This window comes from Poeciliopsis prolifica, unplaced genomic scaffold (assembly GCF_027474105.1).
Source record: "Poeciliopsis prolifica strain line A6 unplaced genomic scaffold, Auburn_PproV2 SCAFFOLD145, whole genome shotgun sequence".
In the NCBI taxonomy this organism is placed as follows: domain Eukaryota; kingdom Metazoa; phylum Chordata; class Actinopteri; order Cyprinodontiformes; family Poeciliidae; genus Poeciliopsis; species Poeciliopsis prolifica.
Genome location: NW_026562520.1, coordinates 16,343 through 39,977, shown reverse-complemented (window position 1 = coordinate 39,977; position 23,635 = coordinate 16,343). Strand labels below are relative to the sequence as shown.

General features: G+C 40.1%; 1 protein-coding gene and 1 pseudogene across 1 annotated transcript; one reads left to right on the top strand and one right to left on the bottom strand.

Moving 5' to 3' along the window:
• Positions 1-1,247: 1,247 nt before the first annotated feature.
• Positions 1,248-13,323, bottom strand: LOC129355773 (probable polypeptide N-acetylgalactosaminyltransferase 8; annotated as a pseudogene).
• A 3,023-nt stretch (positions 13,324-16,346) lies between these two features.
• On the top strand, positions 16,347-17,901 carry LOC129355767 (uncharacterized). Its single transcript, XM_055025383.1, has 3 exons — positions 16,347-17,107; positions 17,199-17,367; positions 17,775-17,901. Exons 1-3 carry the CDS (start codon positions 16,354-16,356, stop codon positions 17,899-17,901), a joined length of 1,050 nt encoding a protein of 349 aa, XP_054881358.1. The 5' UTR covers positions 16,347-16,353.
• The last annotated feature ends 5,734 nt before the right edge of the window (positions 17,902-23,635 follow it).

Genomic DNA, 23,635 nt, shown 5'->3' with positions numbered 1-23,635 from the left:
ATTTCACAACTATTTTCTCTGCCCATTTTCTCTGCCCATATTTTACTGTTTTACTTTGGAAATCCTACTTCCTTTGTTCCATCAGATGATCTTAAAACACATTTTAACAGGCAATAATCTTCAGATTGAGATTAATTTTAAAAAGTCAAGAAAACAAAAAACAGTTAATTTTTCTGAAGTTAAAATTCAGATTTGTGGAATTAAAACATAATTTTCTATTTCAGGAAAATAAGTTAAATGAATCTCAAACTTCTGATATGAAAGTCTTAAAGTTGGGAGAAAAATATCCACTTTCCAATATTTGATTCAATATTTTCTAATTATATAAAGTAAAAAAATTTCAAAGAAAATCTCTGAATTTGCAGCTTTTTGGTCACATTTCGCACAAAAAAGGCCAATTTCTCAAAACTTTAAGTTGTAACTTCATGAAATGTGCATTGATATTTCAATATTGATAGCAGAACTTCCTACTTTTTAAAGTTTTTTTAAATGTGTCTGACCTTCGGAATTTTAGTTTTTTTGAAAAGTAATAATTCTTTAAAGCATTTTAAACATGTAAAATAGTCAATTTAACTATCATAATGACTGAAGTTTGTGAAAAACCTTTTTCACTCCTGTTGTCATGAAACCAAAATGTAACTCGACTTTAGTAATAAAATGAACAAACTCACTTTTAAAGTTTTATTTTCACACAGAATGAAAATATATTTTTGAACCGCAGCTGCAGCAACACAAGAAAAACCCAAAACTAATAGAACCATGAATCAACTTTACACTTTTAAATTTATTTTTTAATATGACAAAACCCCAAAACACATGAAGACATTTAAATAATCCTGGTCACGGGCAGCTTTAATAAACATAAATCCAAATGAAGTTTCTCATAGTAACGAAGGTTATTTGAACCAAACATGCCAGATTTCTTATTCATCATCATCTCAGGGAACAAAACAAGAACTTTTTCACCTTTAACTTCTCTAATCAGTGTTTTTTTAACAGCATTTTGTAACAAAAGACCCTCAGACCCTCGCAGAGCTGCAGAGAAAACCAGCCGAAACCTTCAGTCTGTTAAAAAACCAGCAGCTAAACGAAGAAAAGCTTCAGAGGCTGCAAATGGACATTTGTTGGGTTTTATATGCTCACATTATTGATATGAAAACAAAATAAATATTTAATCTCCCTTCATCTATTTACAAAATGATTTCATTTAATTTCAGTAAAATAAATTCATAAAACGTATTTTTTATTTTCTTCATGCATAGAGCTTTAGTGACCCGTTCGCTGCAGCTCAGGTGGGTTTAAAAGTCTTTAATGACGTTTTGGATCTTCCACCGCTGGCCGCTGCAGTCCTGGATCACCAGAACCCTGTTCACCATTTCCAGGCAGCGCTTCGTCTGACGGTTCTTCAGCTGTTTTCCCTGGAACACAATTAAAAAAGGGTCAAAGGCAATAAAACTTGGTTTACTTTTGAGCCGTGCAGTAAGTCTGAACTGGTTCTGAGGTCCAACCTGGGTGAAGTCCCAGTATATCCCCATTCCTTTCTGCATGGCCTCTTTGCAGTTGAACAGACCGGCTCGGTTTTCTTCTCCCCTCTGTCGGTCAGACAGCGGTTGTCGTTGTACTTGTGGGACTTGATGCCGCCGATGTACATCTCACCAGTTTCACGGTAATAGGCCATCTGGAGTAGAGACAGGAGACGGAGAAAAAACTGTTTCCTCCCACATTCCTGTCCTTTTCCTCACAGTTAAATGTTTCAGATCATCAAACTAATTTTATTAGACAAAATCAGATATGGTTCTGAAATAATACAATTATTAAAGTGTGCCTTACAACACTGTGAAACAATAAACCACTTTTCTTTCTTGCATTGTTCATGCTGCTAATTAAATGCGACTGAATGATTTTCGACCCGCAGGAAGAACGTAGGCGTCACCGTGCGGCGCTCTGTAAAGATGGCCGCCGCCGTCTACGGTTAGGATCGGTTAACAAGTCATTCTTAGACAATCAGATTTTACTTTCTCCGTTCTGCCTATTTTGAGCTGTTTAAGGGCCTGTCACTTTAAATCCAAATAAGCTCCTGCTGGCCACGCCCCCGATTCAGGGTTAGGGTTAGGTTGGCTGCAAACAGATGAGCAGTCATACAAAGCAGAAGTGACGTCTCCTGCACATTCAACCAGAATGCAGCAAGTGGTTTCTGGATGGTGAGTCAACAACAAACTCCTGTCTTTTCCAGCAGCCGTTGTACAGCACATATGGTGGTAAAACCAGCTGAACAAACCTGCTGGAACTTCCTGGGGTTGGTAGGTAACAGGGCAGTACCTGTTGATATGTGATGTTACGTTCTAGATGTTTTTGAAAGGACTCACTTCCAGACACCAAAAAGAAACATTTCATTAGAAAAAATGTTTTTTAAAACTCTTTGAATGTTTTCAGAAGAAGAAACTGAAATGGAAGTAAAAACGTTTTAGGTGACTAAAGTTCTGAATCTGAAGCTCTGCAGGCCTCACTGTCTGTTAAGGTCAAAGGTCATAGGACTCCATAGGACCAGAACCACGGCTGACCCAAAGGAACAGAAAAACTCGCCTCATATTTACCAGAAACAGCTTGAAGATCAAGACTTTGATAGCATTTAATAAAAACCTGATGTTTGTTTTTACTCTGATTCTGTTTTTTGGTGTTAAAGTTTATTCACTGATCTGAAAAATTTAAATGCAACAAAAAGAAAATCTGTAAGGGACTGAATACTTTTCCACAGCGCCATTTGGGCCGGTACCGACCGCTTCTCTTACCTGCGGTCCGTAGTAATGGCAGTCGAAGGAAATGGGCGTGTCGCCGGGGACCGGACCTTGGTCGATGCACAACTCAGAGTCCAGGTTCTTCAGCTGTCAAGAGAGGAAGAGGAGGGTGAGGAAGACGCCGGGCTCCGTCCTGCCAGCGGAGAGCAGCAGCTGCTTACCGCGCCGTAAGCCAGCAGGTTGTCCCAGGGGTCCAGTTTGGGGTAAACGTTGTCCAGGTACCATTTGAACGGTTTGCAGTTCAGTCGTTCTCTCAGTTTCTTCCTCTCAGAAACGTCTCCGATGTCGATACCGTGATTCTGCACAGAAACAAAACGGATCCATCTGCCTGAAATCTTCCCTCACTGCAATCCAAACCGTTTTAAAGTAAAACACAAACCTGCAATCAGCACGTCAGGCTGCGACTATCGATTACTAATCAATTATTTTCACAATTAATCGGATCAAAAAAATTGGCATGGTCTGCATATTTTTTATTCATCCCCTTAAATCTATTTTACAGATTACTAAAAGTACATTAACAGATGCAAAGAAGCAAATAATTCAATTATTTTAATTTAATTTAAAAAAATAATTCTGTATAAAATGGAACATTTCCAGAAAACGATTTTAAAAATTTAGGATATTTTTTTTATCCAGCAAAGAACTACAGAGATTTGACTGCTTTGCTTATTCAATTAAAATATTGTACGTTATTTATTTTGCAATTTATACTTGTTTTTGCAACTGCAATTAAAAATGAGCAATTGAACATTTTGTGCCAAAACACCACAGATCCGATCCGTCATCAACGAGGCGAGCTGCTCAAGTTCTTTTAGGAATAAAAATGCGGCCAATCTGTCTGTTTATTTTGTTATTTGCTTTTCTTGTTTATGTAGATTTTAGATGGGATTTAGTGAGAAAAAATAAAGCTAAATTTCTAAACTGGCAACACAAAACGTGATTTTGTTTGGGGGAAAAAAATGTAAAATTATTCTAAAATCTGGGCGGACTGAGCAGAACACGGCGCCGCTCACGGCGGCGTTCACGGCGCCGCTCACGGCGGCGTTCACGGCGACAGTTTGAATTAAAACCCGAACCTGATCCAGTCAGACTGCAGGTAATGATGGCTGCCAGTCATTGCTGTGCAGCTCCTGATGAAACGGCGTTTGCTTTACGCTCATGCGTTGCTTCCTGTCTGCGGCTCTCGTACCTCGAAGGGAAGATTCCAGGCCAGGTTGATGTTGTGTTTGTATTCGTCCATCCAGATCTCGGCGACCCTCAGGGCGTTCCTCTTCATGGCGGGCGACAGGTCCAGCATGTAGGGCTTGTGAAAACGCTCGATGTGGGCGATCTTTGAACAGGGAACGACCTCGATGCTGCCGCCACATGTCCACACCTACAACCAGAAACATAAAAATTATTATTAAAATCTGGCATTATTTCCCTCTTGTCGTCCAACCACAGACTTCACCGCTACTCCAACACTAAACTCTTATTTATGTTATTTAAATAAAGATTTTCCAAACAAAATATTTCTATTGCAAGCAGTTTTAAATACAGTGCAATTATTTTTCTCTCAATATTTTCCTTCATGCCAATAATCCCTTTGTTTTATTAGAGCAGAAAAACCTGAACAAAAAAGTATGAAAGAGAGCTTTTAAATTAGTCGTGGTGTGGTGGTTTGTTAGGTCTCCTCGACTTCATTTCTCTTGGCTTCCTGCTTGTTGTGGAATAAATCATCAGAATTTTCTCTGACTGAAATAAAAGCTGCAGACTTTGCCATCACTACTTTAACGACGAGTTGAGCGCTGAAAACATGATGTCACACATTTTACAGCTCGATTCTCCATCTGTTTGCTAATTGATGCTGGCTAGTCTGAAGGAGCAGAGTGGGGGAGGAGCTGCGTCTCGAAGGCAAGGCTAGGTCCAACCAGAGAGAAAAGAATTTCTCAAACATTGAAGACCGACGCCACGGGTTTGTTTTCTCAACTGAAGCTCTTTTCAAAGGCTGATAAATATTATTTTGGCGCTTCGACGGTAGAACAGAAAGCAAACACACCTGCTAACCATTATCAATGTTACTGGAGTAAACAGCAGGAGGCGCTGCAGCTTGGTAACGCCTTGAGTCAAACTTTTTAGATGTACTCACACGAATCCCAAGCTCGACGTTTTCTCCACCATAAACTTTCATTCCTTCGTCGAGGAGTCCGATTTCTCCCAGAAACTTCCTGTCGGCCACCAGGATCCCCATGACCGACGGACTCCTGCAGCGAGAGACGAGAACCGCAGATCCATTTATTCTTCCTGAATCGTTTTAATGCCACTGTGTTTAAAGGGGCTGCAAAGACATTTCATAGCTCAAAGAAAATCCACTTTTCCACTGATAGATCACTTTAGCATTGGGGAAAATATCTGGTTATAAAATAATTTTCCAATGAAATTAGTAACTTTTTTTTACAAATCAATATTAAGGAATTATTTGTTCCTATATCTTTCTAAATGTTATTTAAGTTAACCATCTTATTTCAGGTCTATTATCATATTTACACTAGAAAAAGCACCAAAAATACTAAATACTAGTAAAATTTGTGTTTTTGCAGTGCAGCTGAGACAAGTTAACTAGTTTGATATTTTATATTCCCCAACAGCGGCAGCAACAAACAGCAGGAAGAGATTAACATATTGTCTGTGTAACTATAAAAATAAGATAGAAATTATTTTTCCATGTGTAACAAGTTTGTATTATTCAATGTAACGGGTGTTCTTGGGGCCCCCTGGTGGTGTGGAGGCCCTAAGCAGCCGTTTCTATTGAGGTTAATAAGAAACATTAAATCAGGTTTGGGAATAAATGCTTTGATGTGAACATTTACTGTGATGATCATAAACGACTCGGAGTCTCTGGTGTTGGCTGTTAAGACGCCGAGCGTCTCTCATGCTGAGGAGTTTGGATCCTGCTGGAAGTTCAGAGCTGAAGGATGAACTTACTTTCCGGGCCGGGAGCTGTCGTTGTGCTTGTAGTAGTCGGGGGCGAAGCCCTCATACATGCACCACAGCGCCCAGTCGAACGCGTGTGCCGCAGGGAGGTACTGGATGACCTTCAGATCGTCAAAGTTCACCCTGTCGAAGACGGGCGAAACCACCGTGGTCCGGTCGGCTTTGATCTGCGTCAGCAGCGGTTCGACCCTGAGAGGCAAACGAAACAAGAAAAAACATTCTTCATAGTTCTGCTTTTAAAGACGGAACTGCACCAGGACTTGCTGCAGCAGTGAGGTCTTGCTGCAGCACAGAGGTCTTGCTGCAGCACAGAGGTCTTGCGCGCAGAGAGGTCTTGCTGCGGCAGAGAGGTCTTGCTGCAGCAGGGATGTCTTGCTGCAGCAGGGATGTCTTGCTGCAGCACAGAGGTCTTGCTGCAGCAGAGAGGTCTTGCTGCAGCAGAGAGGTCTTGCTGCAGCAGAGAGGTCTTGCTGCAGCAGGGATGTCTTGCTGCAGCAGGGATGTCTTGCTGCAGCACAGAGGTCTTGCTGCAGCACAGAGGTCTTGCTGCAGCAGAGAGGTCTTGCTGCAGCAGGGATGTCTTGCTGCAGCAGGGATGTCTTGCTGCAGCACAGAGGTCTTGCTGCAGCACAGAGGTCTTGCTGCAGCAGAGAGGTCTTGCTGCAGCAGAGAGGTCTTGCTGCAGCAGAGAAGTCTTGCTGCAGCAGGGATGTCTTGCTGCAGCAGAGAGGTTTTGCTGCAGCAGAGAGGTCTTGCTGCAGCCTGCCTGATGTATAAATGGGTGGAGTTTGAAACGCAGAGGGAGCATCGGAGGAAAAAAATTGTTCCAGCTCAATAATAAATGTATTTTGAGTGCAGACTGTAACGACGTTATAAAAACTTGTTTGCTTGCTGTCAGTAAAACAAAGGTGGAAACAGCCGGCGGGAGCCGCGCCTGCATGACAAGCAGCAGAACAGCTGCTGAACGGACCAGAGAAACTGATCTGGTCAGTTTGGGATCAACAGTATCAGCACAAACAGGGTGTGTTTACTTTACCCCACAGATGCTGAATGAAACTGAGGTCTGGACTCTTTCCAGGTTCATGCAGAAGGTTTCACTGTTAGAGGAGATCCGGTAAGATTCCTCCAGAGGTTCGGACGGATTTGTGGCTGGAGAGTCCAAACTGTTTCCATTATGACCCAGAGAGAAATTACAGGCCAAAACGTTTCCATTTCTTAAAACCAACAACAGTTCTATTGAAATTGTTTTATCTGTTTCATGCTGAAATAAACCTAGCATAACATATTTTACACAAATAAAATTACATTTTTGTAGGAAAGGAATGTATAAATCTTTCTAGATTTAATATTTCAGAACAGTGTAATTATTTATCCAAAAAAGGCAGTTAGTTATTAGCTACGCACTCTGACCTTGACTGAAAAAATGTGAAAAAGATTTAATCTATTTTCTCAACAAAAACACAAATCATTCTTTTTTTAATACTTGCTGCAAAGTTTTAATAATGTAATTAAAAGCAGATGTTTGTGCACCAAGGTCTGCTTCATGAAACTGTGACATATTTGTGAGAAGACTTTAATTTGTGGGTCAGAACGTCTGCATCAACCTCCTGCTCTGGTGGGACCAATCTGCATCACTGAGGGACCATAAATGGCCCCCGGGCCACTCTTTGGACACCCGGGGATAAAAGAGTTCTCATTCAATTTTCATACAAAGTCTGAAAAATCTTTCCATTTCTCTACTTTTATGTAAATAACTGCTGAACATTTACATTTCATCCACATCAAAATGGATGAAATGTAAGTTAAACAACCTGAAACTCAGACCTGGAGCTGAACCATTAAAACAACATTCATCGTTTATCAGATCTGATTTCCAATATTGATCATTTTCTTTTCTAAAAAAAAAATGCTGATGTTAAAAGTTAATGAGAAATATCCTGCTACTAATAATTTGATGCTGATGTGTTTAAAAATGAATTTATTTATCCCTATCTGCAACATTAATTTTATTTTATTTTCATATTTTACATGCAATAGCTCCATTACAATAACTTCTGATATTTCCTTTATTCTGGAAATGTTAAAACTTTTTTTCTCATGTGATTAGACCAAAATTATCAAGTCCAAAATACCTTTAAGGCAAAAATTACAACAGAGCGAGAGTTAGAGATGAAAACTGTCGGGTTTTGTTCTTGCTCAACAATAAGCATGCAATATTTTATTGTTGTCTATTAATTCAAGGAAAGCAGCAGGCTCATTAAAACAAAGGAAAGCAGTTTGCATATTTTTGGAGACTTATTTGGAAAAAAATATGTTGAAAAATTGAGTATATTCTCATCAAAAGAACAGTGTTTGGGTCTCTTATTGGAAATACTTGTTGTATTTGGTCAAGTTTAATAAAACAATTAAATGCAGATTTTGGTTAATTTCAGTGTGATTTAAAGTAAAAGTCACTGAAAAATAAAAGTTGGGTAAAAGTTGAACAGCTTCTGTTTTATCAAACCTTTTCTGATTCTCATAAAATCAGACGATGATGTCATTCATGTCTTTCTAGGCTCCTGATTGGTTAATTCAGAGCTACGGCCTATCAGACTGTGCAGCCCCAGCTGCAGAAACTGGTTTCCAGTTGGGGTTCTGCTCCTACCACAGCTCATGGACTTCGATGTGAGCGTCCAAGATGGCCACCACATCGGCGGTGGCTGCCCTCCAGCCAGACGCTCTGGCGAACGCCAGGCCTTTCTGCTCCGTGTGCCTCACCCTGGCAAACCGCAGGCCCGGGTTCTCCTCCTCCAGAGACTTAACGTACGCATCAAGGTCACCTTTCAGGTTTTCTGGAATGAAAGCAGAGAGTTGAATCCGGTTGGACAGACAGGAGATGTGAAAATAGAGGAACTGGAATACAAAGCAGATTCAAAACAAGTGACACAAAAGATGCTTTGATGTGAACAAGCAGCAAGACATGAATCAACCACTTTATTGTTAACACTTCTCACAAAACTATAGTCAGGACAGGTGTGCAAAACGCAGTGTTTCCTGCTCGTATCTGTCTCTAGTCTCTCCAGTTTACTGACAACAAGCATTCATTTCAAACATGCATCAACTAACAGGCTGCATTTCATAAAACTCAGTAGAAAGGAATTATTTTAGTTTTTAGAGCAATACAGCTGGAAGTTGATATTTTTTTTTAAGGGAGCCGGATTGTGTAAAATAGACCTTTCTGCCTTTCTGATCTTCCCATTATGTCAAGTTGATCAGCAACAATCCCTCCCGGAACCAAACCGACCCGGAACCAAACCGACCCGGAACCAAACCGACCCGGAACCAAAGCGACCGGGAACCAAAGCGACCGGGAACCAAACCGACCCGGAACCAAAGCGACCGGGAACCAAAGCGACCGGGAACCAAAGCGACCGGGAACCAAAGCGACCCGGAACCAAAGCGACCGGGAACCAAACCGACCGGGAACCAAAGCGACCCGGAACCAAAGCGACCGGGAACCAAACCGACCCGGAACCAAAGCGACCCGGAACCAAAGCGACCCGGAACCAAAGCGACCGGGAACCAAACCGACCCGGAACCAAAGCGACCCGGAACCAAAGCGACCGGGAATCAAAGCGACCGGGAACCAAAGCGACCGGGAACCAAAGCGACCGGGAACCAAACCGACCCGGAACCAAAGCGACCGGGAACCAAAGCGACCGGGAACCAAAGCGACCGGAAACCAAAGCGACCCGGAACCAAAGCGACCGGGAACCAAACCGACCGGGAACCAAACCGACCCGGAACCAAAGCGACCCGGAACCAAAGCGACCCGGAACCAAAGCGACCGGGAACCAAAGCGACCCGGAACCAAAGCGACCGGGAACCAAACCGACCCGGAACCAAACCGACCCGGAACCAAAGCGACCCGGAACCAAAGCGACCGGGAACCAAACCGACCCGGAACCAAAGCGACCCGGAACCAAACCGACCCGGAACCAAAGCGACCGGGAACCAAACCGACCGGGAACCAAAGCGACCCGGAACCAAAGCGACCGGGAACCAAACCGACCCGGAACCAAAGCGACCCGGAACCAAAGCGACCCGGAACCAAAGCGACCGGGAACCAAACCGACCCGGAACCAAAGCGACCCGGAACCAAAGCGACCGGGAATCAAAGCGACCGGGAACCAAAGCGACCGGGAACCAAACCGACCGGGAACCAAACCGACCGGGAACCAAACCGACCCGGAACCAAACCGACCCGGAACCAAACCGACCCGGAACCAAACCGACCCGGAACCAAACCGACCCGGAACCAAAGCGACCCACCGTTGGAGCTGTTGTCGTCCACCAGGATGATTTCCTTCAGCAGGTGTTTGGGCGTGGTCGATGATGCTGCGCAGCGCCCTCTTCAGGATGGACAAGGCCTCGTTCAGGTAGATCAGCACCACTCCCACCGTCGGCAGGTCCTTCTCATAGGTCCTCTTCAAACACCTGCAGAATCGTGTTCAACAAACCGTTTATCAAAGTTCGTTTGGATGAACTTGTGAAGTGAAATGTGAGCAAACTGGCGAAGGGTTAAAGGTCAAATGATTGCTCTATCCACGATAAGGTGGAAAGAACAGAGAATCAGGGCTGGAGAAGAAAGTTATGATTCTTACCAATAAAAAGATGCAAAAAGATTTTAAAGTTATAAAGATTTTGTGTTTTTAGAAATAGTCATTTCAAAATCCAGCTGCTGTTAATAATTTGATGTTAATGTGTTTAAAAAAAAGAATAATTTCTTTCTTTCTAAAACTGATGCCAAATTTGACATTTCTTATTTTATTTATTAAAAATGATTTTTTTATTAAACTTGCTGTTGTTTCTAGAAAAGCTTCACAAAACCTTTTACTGTTCATTAATTAGTTTAAATTGAGTCGGATTCATTTTCCATCTGTATTGTTACTGCGTTTGTACATTTTGTGTTATGAATATCTGTCTTATAAATAAGAGACAAATGGATACATCATAAAATTAACTACATTTTGTCATTATTACAATTTTTTTTTATTATTTACACTTTATTTTTGTATTGTTTTCAGAAAATGATTTTTCTCGTATTTCAACTGTTGCACGACTTTATTCTCGTGTTATTTTCACTGTATTCTCTTGTTACTCCGATTTTACTCTGAAAATGAAGGAAAATATCAGAGCTGGTCGTCTAATATCACCAGATAAAGTCAGTTTTACCCTTTTTCTCTGGTATCGGGCAGCGGTCGGTCCAGAGGAAGGCGATCGCTCAGGAAAACGTTGTATCCGTACATCTCAAACAGAGACTGGGCTTCTTTTTGCTCGTCCGCGGACAGATTCTCCCCCCAGTCCTTGAACAGGGCCGAGTTGGGGAACAGTTTCTTGGACTTTTTCTGCGGGGCGGGAGCATCTTGGTGCTGCTGCTGCTGCTGCTGCTGCTGCTGCTGCTGCTGCTGCTGCTGCTGCTGCTGCTGCTGCTGGTCCTCCCTGAGCTGCACGGCTTGCTGCAGGACGTCTGCAACCTTCCTCTGAGTGTCTCGGTTCTCCTCCAGGATCTGTTGCATCACATCCTGTCTGCGCTCAAATCCTCTGAGGATCTTGGCTGCAAAAACAAGAAATCCACAAAGTAAAACACAAATTTAGCTCATCGCATCTCATCTGTCTAAATTAGTTTTAAAGAAATTCCTGTAACATTACGGGCAAAAAATAAGAAACGACACAAAATAAGACAGAAGAAAATTCCATTTCAAATTCTTCCTCTTCTGTTGTATATAAAATATACAACAGAAAAAACATAAAAAGTTTAATAAAACATTTTATTAAACTTGAACTAATTTATAACATTTAGAAAAAAGGGAACCTCGTAGGTTAGTTGATTAATGGACGATTAAACTTGAATGTCACTGGCATTAAACGGCAGGTTGAGTTTGGCTGAACTTGGTGGCAAATAAAACCTTTTAGGACAGAGTGTTTAAATGACAACAGATAATATCTGAAAATACAGATTATGTATCTAAATCTGCTGTTCTTGGTTTTTTATTGACTAAATAGCTTTTTTCTACCAGTTAAAAATATATAAATGAAGTCAGTAATACTTCCTGAGTGGTTTATAATTTCCTTATGCAGATTTTTAGATTTTATTTGTGTCATAACTATAAAGTTTATCACCGTTAAAGACAAACGCAGAGTCAGCTCAGGTTGTAAAGAGGAACGACGTAACGCCAGGTGCAAACTCTTAAGATCATCTGAAAACAGATCAATTATTCAATTCACTTTATTCAATTCATTTTTCCCGTAAATTGTTTTAAAATTGCGGTTCCACTTTTGAGCAAAGTCCTGGGTAGGATTTCAACTCCAGCCTGTTTATTTGAGTCCAGAGATAAAATAATAAAATTGTGACTTTCACAAGAGCAGACTGAGCACTGGGTCGAAAATAAATCTAAAACAAGGTTGTTTTCTAAAAACTATTCTAACAAAGTAAAAAAATTTTCTATAAATATTTGACAAAAAGAGAAACCAGTTAGAGAAAAGAGAAACCAGTTAGAGAAAAGAGAAACCAGGAAGGCGTGTTGCTGCTTCGGACTAAATAGGAACATTTTAAAATTAATAAAGACTTTAATAAATAAAAGTATAGCATGACTGCGATCTTACTTTATGTCTTCTATGTTTTTTATCTTGAACATACATTTATAACAAATGCATATTGAAAAAACATTTTTATTTCTCTGACTTCACTTTACAAAGAATTACTTTGTGATCGGAAAGAAGCAGAAATATTCCAAACCAATAATCTATAAATGATTTTAGTCTTTGGCTTTTCTTAAAGTCGATGAAATAAAGTTAAATAAACTTCAAGTGCAGGGCTTCATTTTAGCATAAAATATTTATACATTTCTATATTTTTGTTTATTCTCTAGTTCAAATATGACATAAATAATTTTACAGCTCATTGCAGTAAATCATCAGATGGCAGATTTCTCTGAATCATCCCATTTTTCAAACTTATCATTTTGTTTAAAGGTTCAGAAAAAGTTGTTTTTGCTCCTGTTTTACATTCATTTCAGTCCAATTTGAGAAATTAGACCAAAAAAACCCAAGTTGTGATTTTTAGTCATTTTTGGTGAGATGTGTCAGAAACCGGAAGTTAAAGTCCAATCATCGGTCGGGATGCACAGAAACTCACTCAGGTTGTTGAGGCTTCGCTCCAGTTCGGAGAAGCTCCGGACGGCTCGGTCCGGGTCCGGGTCCATTTGCCTCTCGGTTCTGTCCCTGGGCTCCGGTCCGGTCCGCAGGAACATCCCCACGAACAGCAGGAGGCCCGCGCACCCCACGATCAGCACCGGCCGCTTGAAGGACACCGCTCTCATGATGGAGTCGAACCGAACGGAACGGAACCGAGACTTGGAGCAGCCAGCCTGCAGCACCGATAAAACCTCCTGCACCGACAGGTTCTGCAGGACCCGCTGCTTTGGGACGCGGTGATGCGCGGCGCAGGTGTGTCCAATAAACAGTGACGTCAGCTGAAATAGCGCGCGGCAGACGTTATAATTAAACCGCCAGGAGCCTGTTGGTCAACTTCACCAGCATAGCAGAACATTTTCCATTTCTAACAATCAGGATGACGCAGGAGGGCGAGACGGTCCACAAGTTTTCATACCCTGAACATCCAGGCAGGTTTATGATTTTAACTCATAACGATCCAAAAATGATGAAATATCCCTTTACACTCAAAAAACTGCTTGTTCAATTTACTTAATACAGGCATAAGTGTCAACAATTCCCACGAAACTTCGATATGTTGCGTATAAATAAACATAAAAGTATTTCATTATGCTGACTCTGTTGTTATAAATGGAGCTTCACTGTAAAACCTGTCAGAATATTATGCAGCTTCAGCCTCAGTGACTTGGAGTCACAATCACTCAGTTTGGCTTTGATTCACTCAATTTGATTCATTTAGTAGCAGAAGTTTTAGTTTGACTTATTAAACAATGAGTAATAACATTTAATACAGTTTGATACACTGTAAAAAATATCCGTAGATTTTACAGTTAAAGAAAGTAAAAAACGAAAATTTAATACCGTAAATTGGAAATCAGTTTAATACTGTTTATTTAACAAGTAATTACCGTAAATAAGATAATTAAAAAAATATGTAAATTTTACAGTTTTTTTTCATAAAATTTACATTGCACTGCTGTAAAATAAAATCTGGTAATACTTTTAACAGTAAAATTCCGTAATTTTTCTAGTAGTACATACTGTAGTTTTTGCAATTTTCTTTCGTAAATAATACAGTTAGGAGCTGTTAAAAATGCATACTGTTGTGACAATTACAGAAACATACTGTAATTTTTCTAGCAATGTATACCGTAGTTTTTGCATTCAATAATTATAAAGTATACAGTTCAAAACTGTCAATATGCATACTGTTGTGGAAATAAAAAAAATTGTATTAGTGCTGTAACCTTTGCATTTAATTCTCCTGAATAATACAGTTGGTAACTGTTAAATGGGCATGCTTTTGTGGCAATTACAGAAACACGCTGCAAGGATTTGAAGAGTCAATGCTGTAATTTTGGGGTTTTATGCTTATAAATTTACATATACTCATGGGGATAACAGAAATATGCTGCACATTTCTTGCATACCTTCTCTTAAGAAATTATGCCTTTAACTGTAAAGAGTATTGGTTATGGGGAAAATTGGTTATTTCTGGGGAGTATTGGTTATTTCTAAAAATTGTAATAATCAAAAATCTATTTAATAATCCCATTCAAAAAGTTTAACTTTTCATGGAGTCAGTCTTAGTTCATGGGGCAACAGGGCCCCCTGCACCTGGTCCGCGCGGACAGGCGCAGTGGATCTCTGGCGGTACTTTGGAAGCGGTGGATTTGAACGGACCAATCAGCGCGCTGCATTTGAGGACCCGTCGCTCTCGGTGATTGGCGTTTTTGTCCAACTTCCGCTCAGATTGTGCAGTAACTTCATCATCCAACCTTCTCCATCTGATCGGCTCTCATTCTCAGGTAAGGAAATATTGCGGAAAATTTCAAATAGTTTGAATTGCTTTCGGTTGGTTGAAGAAAAGACATTTCAAGGGAAACGAAGAAAAAAAAACGTTGTTGAAAGTTAGCCTCTCTACAAAGCTATTGCTAACATCGGTTTTGTATCGCCATTGCTGTAAGCTATCCATCGAAGTAATATATTTAAGATGTATTCATGCAACCTGTGTGCAGAACCAGTTAAATCTGTTAAAGCCTTTGTTCTCCATTGCAAACTGCATCGCAACGAACCGAGGCGTAAGTTCAAGTGTGTTGCGGCCGGTTGCAAGCAGGTTCTGGTTATGCAGCATTAAAATATCGTCATCATAATAGCATGCCAACAGTTGCTCTGGACACAAGTGTAACGAAATTAAAATGCACAGTTCCACTTTGTAAATGGCAGTGTGAAGGGATAAAAACTTTGGTTGTTCACTTGAAGGAGCATATAGTAGAGGGGCGTCAAGTAACTTGCCCTGTGAAAGAGTGCACCTCTGTGTTTCGTGTAAAATCTTCCTTTACCTCTCACATCTCCAGGAAACATAAAAATTATTTTGAAAATGTGATTTGTCAAACAAGTAATGAAGATACTCAGAGTGCTTCAAGTGCTACCAAAAAAAGATTCCAGTGTGCATTATCATCTTACATAATAGATGGGAATCGGTTTGTACCATTAAAGCATAGTGTTTTGGCAGTGTAAAGGCTTGATATTAATGGTTCAGAGATCAACCTTTTTTAGTTTTCTGTATTTCAACAGATATGATGGATACACAAAAGGACATTCGTGATGCCATTCGAGCAGTGCTTCCTGGTCTTTCTCAGGAGGTTTTGGCTGCTTTAGAGGATGTGTTGGAAAAACTAGGCACTACAACCACAGATGATTTCCAGTATATCACCGAAGGAGACTTATTGCCTGTGCTGAAGCCCATACAGGCCAGAAGACTGGTTGCTGCATGGGCCCAAAATAGTAAGTATTTTGAGATAAAGTCTTGTGTAACTTTTGCACATTGTAAAAGATGAAAAATTGTAACAGTAAAAAGTACATGTACTTGTATATATTTATGTATAACTTAATTTGATATGACCAGTTGATAAGATATTTCGAGATAATAGTAGTTTTGACACTTAAGCATATTGTGTATATCTTTTTTTGATAAATATTCTTTTTTTCTTTACCAAAAAAGTTTAGACTTAATGTTTTTCAATTTTATGCGTTGTACCTTTCCAGACTCAATGGCTTCAACTTCAGGCGGGGCATCCTCCTCTCCACAGTCCGTTCAATTCTCTCAACCTGCAGCCTCACTTTCACAACCATCATCTGCTGATACTTCATCGCCTTCCCTGAGCTGCTCCCCAGTTTGCCAACCTGGGTTGACAGTTGTCAGATACCGTGGCAGAAGCTTCCAGAAGAGCTGATACAGACTTTGGAACGACAGAAAAGGCCAAGTGCACGACTTCGAAGACAAATGGTCAGGATTATTGTCTCTGAAATGATGCTGATTTGCAAGAATCCTACCAAACGCAACACTACTGAAATAGCAGAAAGAATGGTGAGCAGGTATCCAAAGTCACTTAAGGATGTCATTGATGGTGACGTTATTGGACTTGGTTATCATTCCCTGGTAAAACAACTCCAGGCAAGAATTGAAAATGTCAAACGACAAGACACACCAAAGATAACTAAACGCAAGGCGGAATCAGATAATGACACTGATGAGATACCTGCTGAGCAGAAAGCCAGTGTTCAAGACACGTATGGCTGTGTCAACTGGGCGCCAAAGTTTTTGCCCCTTTCTGAGACAGTAGAGAGTCAGCTTAAGAAAAAAGAAGACATGAAAAAGATGTTCAAAGACAAAAAATATGCTGCAGAAGATGTGAAAGAACTTATCAAGTCCACCTATTACACGCAACGAAAGGACATCAATAAAGGTACAAGCATCCTGACGCTATGCCAAGAAAGGCCTTTTTTGTTCCATGAAACTGGCATGGAAGAACACTTCCAGCAACTTACTGGCATCAGTCTGACGGAAGCCTTCTTCACCAATCTGGACAAAAAGGCGGAGCGCATCCTCAACTTCCTGAAAACTGTTTTTGCTCAGAAAGAAAAACAAGTTCTGGAGTCTCTCTTCAAGTTAGCAAGTGAAAAAGGTCAGTCCAGTGGTTGTACAGAGATGATTCTTCTTCTACTTGCTTTTTTTGGTGAGAAGGAAGAGCAAATGTTCCACTATGTTGAGAAGACCAGCCTTGCTGAAGAGGTTGAGATGGAGGATGTGCCAGCAACACCCTGCCTTATTGTGTGTGGTATGTATGAACCAAGTTGACAAAGTAGTTGAATGGTTCACACAGGGGCTTTTTGTGATATATATTATTTGTTCATGTTTTTTATTCAAAGGGTCCTCTTGCTTCACTGCGGACTGCTTCATGTTGAGTATTGATCAGAAGATTATCAATGACCACATCACTGCCTTCTCCTGTGCCATCTGCCTGATGTTTGGCAGTTACTACTGTTTTAATATACACTACCCAGTGGGACTGCGATCAACACTGGAGTTCCTCCAGAGGTAATTCTTCTACTTACACAGTGTCTATATTTACCAGCAAGATGAAGTTTTCACATTATAGATCAGAATGTTACTAGTTACTGAAATATAATAATACAAAAGACAATTGAAATGGAGGGTAAAAAACTGCTAAATCTAAATATTCATGATAGAAATAATGCCAGTAGAAACTGTGAAAATGTTTTATCATTCTTTGCAGTGTTTAAATTGTATATTTTTTATGGCCATGGACACAGAAGAGTTCTTCAGTCTGTTTGTGAAGCAGAATAGGCACAAAAGCCTGTCACTGAATATTCCTCTGGCTCTGCCACTGAATCCAGCCACCACAAAGCTGGATCTCGTGATATCGTTCTCTTAAGTCATTTATAAACATAACATTAAATGCAATAAAATTTCTTTTCTTCAAGGTGTTTCTTTTCAATTGATCCGGAGAGAGGAACAAAAGTTGAGCATAGCAAGAGGAGGAAGATCTTTGCAGTCAACCCAAGAGTCCTCACACTCATCGCTGACCTTGCAGACCATGAGTGGACTTAGACCATACTTTGTTAGTCATGTGATATGATGTGTAATGTTGTTATGTTGCCGTATGTTGAAAACTGCATTTTATTGGCATTTAAAGTTTACACTGTAAGATTTCAAAATTTTCATCTTCATGTTAAATGTTGCAAATTTATGTTAGACATTTTTTTCTGTATGTAAATAGCAGATGACAATGAAACCGATTTTATGCTGCACCACTGTCAAGGCTTAATGAATATGTGGTGATTTACAAGTTACAAGTCAAAAAACCTGACAAATGTGAACAGTTCTATACCTATTTCAGAAAGGTTACAGTGGTGGCCAGCACATTTGTTAGAAAGTTCTTATTTCTGTGTATGTGCCAATTTCATATGGATTATTCATTTGAAACACTGCACCAGGATTGAAGTGATAATGTTGTGTCATATCTCTTCAAACTTTTGCACTAATGTAAGTGCTTGCTGCTTTTTGGAAGATGTGTTACAAGTTCTTTGTAATCAGTGTGCACAGGGTTGTGAGAAGTTATACAGTCCAAAAAGTTTTCATTAAATGGAAAAAATACAATAAAGTTTGGTTTTTGGATATTTTATATAAAATTTACTTATACCTTTCCATGTTTTTACCATTAGACTACACTGGTAACACATTATATAGCTGATATAATCGATTTAATAATTTTACAAAGTAAATTTGCACTTTTTAATTTCGCAATTTGCACTGTAAAAAAAAAGTTTCATTTTTACGGTAAAATACTGGCAGCTGTGGTTGCCAGAATTTAACCGTAAAAATTACAGTCAGTTAATTTTACAATTGCTGATTCTACAGTAAAAAATTGTTTTATTTAACCCTTTATTGTAAAAATGACAGTTTTTACCATTAAAATTGATCAAGTTTTATCCTAAAATTTACATTAAATCAATATTACAAATACACTGAATTCCTGTATAATTACAGGGTTTTCTCTGTATTTTAAAAAGTATAATTTTTTTTAAAATTACAGACAAAACCCTGTAATTATACAGGAATTCAGTGTATTTGTAATATTGTTTTAATGTAAATTTTAGGATAAACTTGATCAATTTTAATGGTAAAAACTGTCATTTTTACAGTAAAAGGTTAAGTAAAACACAATTTTTTACTGTAGAATCAGCAATTGTAAAAATTAGCTGACTAATTTTTACGGTTAAATTCTGGCAACCACAGCTGCCAGTATTTTACCGTAAAATGACAGTTTTTTTTTTACAGTGTAACATTTATTACAGTTTGATCAAATTTATTACAGTTTGATAATATTTAACAAACCAAGAGCTAAATGCCGCAGCGCCTCGTTGTAAAACAAGCAGTTCTCTGAAAAGATGAACTCTTACCCACAATCCATCACTGATGGCCTTGACTCCCAGCTGCACAGCAAATCAACATTTTCCATCTTCATTATTGAACTAAACCGGCGGTTTTCAAAGTGTGAGGCGCGCCTCACACATTACTGTTCAGCTCACCTTCGTTTTAGTGGGAACAATGTGCTTGTGCTTTTGATGCGCAAATCCAGTTAATGCGGGGGTTGCGCTGTGGAGCGGTATAACCGCAGATAATTTTCAACCAGCAGCCCTGACCGGGATTTGCTTTTTATCATTGCGAGAGCGGAAAACCCACATTCACAGAGATAGGTTGAAGTGAAGGAGATGAACACGTTTACTAAAAATTTGTCAATTTTTTTCTCTCACATCCAGCAAGCGGATAGCTTGTGCTGGAAGACCAACTGAAACAAAAAAGGACATTTTGAATGAGTTCTGTCTGTCTTTTGCACTAATTTAATAAAGCCGTTACTGAAGTTCCCATGATGCTTTAGTGTTTATTCTGATGAGTCTTTATCAGGTCCAAATCCTTGCTCTCCTGTATTGAAATTCAATAGTGAGTGTTTACCAGTCGGGTAACAAATATAGTCTATTCCACAATTCAGACCCTAAATTTGAGGTGAGAGTAAAGTTTATGTCTCCTCACTTTGTATAAATCCTGATTAGTTGATCCCAGAGGCTAAAGCTAACAGCTAGTCCAAAACTAGCCAAAACCAAAGTGAACTCCAGTCTCAAAAATGTTATTTCCTCATGTGTAAATGTTTTTTCCATATTTTGAAACCATCATCTTTGTGTTGGGAAGTTATTTCGATGAAGTCAATTATTACTTGCACAAGAAAATGAAGGTAGAAGGTTGTTCATGGAAACATTTCTGGTTAGAGTGATAAACAGGTTTAGATAGCATAAAAATCATACTGACTGATTATCTCCTGCTATTGCCCTCATAAATAATATACAGGTGTGTTTCCATTGATCATATTATTGTGCAAGTTGGAATTACAACAATAAATTTACCTAATGGAAACACACCATTTTGAAAAAAACATGGTTTTTGATTAATTTTTGCGTTTGGTTTTCTCACTGTATAAATCAGTTTATTTCACAAAACTGCAACAGAAACACATTTTCACATCACGTGTCAGATGATCAATAACTGGATGTTACTACTGGCAGAAATAACAAAGAAGATGACAGGTAATGTTAGAGAATGATGCTGCTGCAGGTTTTTGTTTTAGTTTCTCATAAATCCTTTATTGTCACTCGGTAAATATCATATTCATTGTTCCTGGTAGGGAAAGCCAGGCCTTGTATTATACAATGAAGTTAAGTTTTATATCAAGAGTCTGACAAAAAGTAACTATTAAAACAATTGAAATCTGTACCGCTTTGAATTAGCTGAGCTGTTTATCTGTATTTGTTTTTTGTGAAAGAAATCTTTCACTCTGTCGTTATACAGTGTGTCTGGGAACAAAGTAAAAAAAAACATCTTCCCCCGCTCCTCCCCCCTCACACACAACAGACTTCTTGTGGCTTTGATGTGAAACTGTGATGTCACTCATCCTCTCTGTGACATCATCGGTGACTGTCTCTATATTCCAAGATTCCACAGAGAGATTCATTTGTGTTTTCAGAAAGTTTAAAGATCACCATGGCTCAACCCAGTTTAGCTGATACAGTGAACGTTTTAGAGAAGCGCTTCAAGGGTTTAGAAGAAGAAAACCTCCAGCTTAAAATGACCGTGGAGAAAATCAGGTCAAAAATTGAACAGCTGTCCAACAGCTCAGACAGCAACTTGAGATATATAGAGGAGCAGAACAGGAGGCTTCTGAGCCTGAAAAAGGAGAATGACTACAGAATCAAGGCCCTAAATATGGATTTGCAGGAGGCGAGAGCCACAATTAAATCTTTAAAAAAAGAGGTTAAGAATATTTCCCGCACAAATGAACAACTGCAGCAGAAACATACATCCATTCGGCGACAGGCCCACTTTTCTTTAATGGAAAGCGCCAGAGATCGGGTCTGGATGGAGGCAGAAAACATCAAATTAAATAAGGAAATCGTGGCGTTAAAGATTAAATTAGATCAACTGAAAGGCAAAGACAAATTAAACAAGATGGAGAAAACTGTAACAACCACGGAGGAAACGGAAGAAAACACGCCAGGAGAAACAACACCAACAATGTTTCAGAGAGTCGGGCGTGCTTTTCGAACAATGTATGATTCAGGAACTTTGAAATATTGGGTGCCATCATGGGTATTTTAAGACTGCCATGTTTTTTCTCAAAAAACTCATTTTGAGAAAAAGCACGCCCGACTCTCTGAAGCATTGTTGGTGTTGGGGTTTCTACCAGGGAGCAGGTCAGGGTTGAACGATGGAAGAGTTTCGGAGAGGAGGCTCCGTCTGATAGTGGAACCTCGGATTGTGGGAGAGCAGTGTGGTTCTGGTTCTGGTCGTGGAACACTGGATCAGCTCTACACCCCCAGCAGGGTCCCGGAGGTGTCTGGTCCGCATTGCCGGCAGTTAGTCGGACTCGTTCCCAGTGAGAGTTGGACTCCAGCAGGGCTGCCCTCAGTGATTCTGTTCATCATTCATGGACAGAATTTCTCGGCGCAGTCAGGGTGTTGAGGAGATCCGTTCTGGTGGACTTAGGGTCACTTCTCTGCTTTTTGTGGATGATTTGGTCCTATTGGCTCCATCAGGACGTGATCAGCAGCTCTCGCTGGACCAGGGAGACCCGGGGAAGACCCAGGACACGCTGGAGGGACCATGTCTCTCAGCTGGCCTGGGAACGACTTCGGGTTCCCCAGAGGAGCTGCAAGAAGTGGCTGGGGACAGGAAAGACCGGGCCTCCTTTCTGAAGCTGCTTCCCCGAGACCCGACCTGGATTAGTGGCAGACAATGGACGGACAGAAGGACAAAGGACAGATGGATGGACAGAAGGACGGAAGGACAGACGGATGGACGGACGGACGGAAGGACAGACGGACGGAAGACAGACGGATGGAGACGGACGACGAAGGACATGGACGGACGGATGGACGGACGGACAGAAGGACGAAGACGGACGGAAGGACAGACGGACGAATGGACGGACGGACGGAAGGACAGACGGATGGATGGACGGACAGAAGGACGGCTGGACGGACAGAAGGATGGACGGACGGATGGACGGACGGACGGAACTTTTTCACGTGGGATTTCCTTTTTCTGTTTGCTGTTGGTTCTACATTTTCTACAGCACATGTCAAAGTCAAGGCCCGTGATCCGGCCAATGAAGCCGCTGCAGCTCGAGTGGCTTCATTTCATCAGCAATCAGAGCAGAGATCAACTTCCGGGTCCCCTCCTCAAGAATGGTGGAACGGTTAGTGGACGCTGAGGACAGAGGGTTTCTGGCGGGAGGCAGAGTTCATGTTCACGGAGGTAAGAGACAAACCTCCGTGCTGTGATGTCACTACTGACTTTGAACCACTGATTCAGTAACTATCTAACGCGTTGCTGTTTCAAACCCAGTAGTCAGACTACAGTGACTTATCAAACTCACTTTGTTACTATTTTTCTTTTGTGATTAAAGTTGACTTCCTCTCTGCGGCTCGGGGAGAGTCTATGCGCCAGAAACATGAACAGTGGAGACAGATGCGCATTTTGAGTTCTGCTCCAAACGTCCGATTATTTGGGCTTGTTTTGTTTCTTTAAAGTCGCTTGTTGTTGTTTTAGGCGTTGTTGAAATCCTATGATAGTTTTCCAGACAATAGAAACACAAAAAGATGCACAAATTACTAAAGTCTTGTTTGTACTGTTTTCCCTTCAGTTTAACCTTATAACTGGAGACACAGTGTTGATGTAATCATTATAAAATTTACTGTAACTATTTAACTAGTAAATAACTATTTACTGTTATTTAAATAACAGTTAAATAAATACTTATTTACTGTTAAATAGCTACAGTACATAACTATCGAACAGTAAATAGTTACTGTTAATGTCACTTAGTTACTTTCCAAATAAAGTAGTCAGTAATCTAAATTCCCATCTCAAGGAGTAATCAGTAATCTGATAAAAGTTACTTTTTCAAAGTAACTCTGCAGTCACTGCCTGTGTGTAGACAGTCCGGCTGTAATGAGGATATAATCTAAGGCTCTAACAAGTTTCTCAGAAACACACAAAGACAAGAACATAAACATCATAGAGCAGCACAATAATATAGTTTCAGTTTATTATGCACTTTAATTTATGTATTTATCTTGATATTAAGAAACATATTTAGTTTTTCAAAACAATAAAATTTTTTGCTGTTTGCTTGTTGAACATGTTTTCCTTGAGGTTACTGACAGATCCAGAAGAAAATATTGCTTTATTCATTTAATTATCCAATAATATACACTGTGTTTGGCCTCGG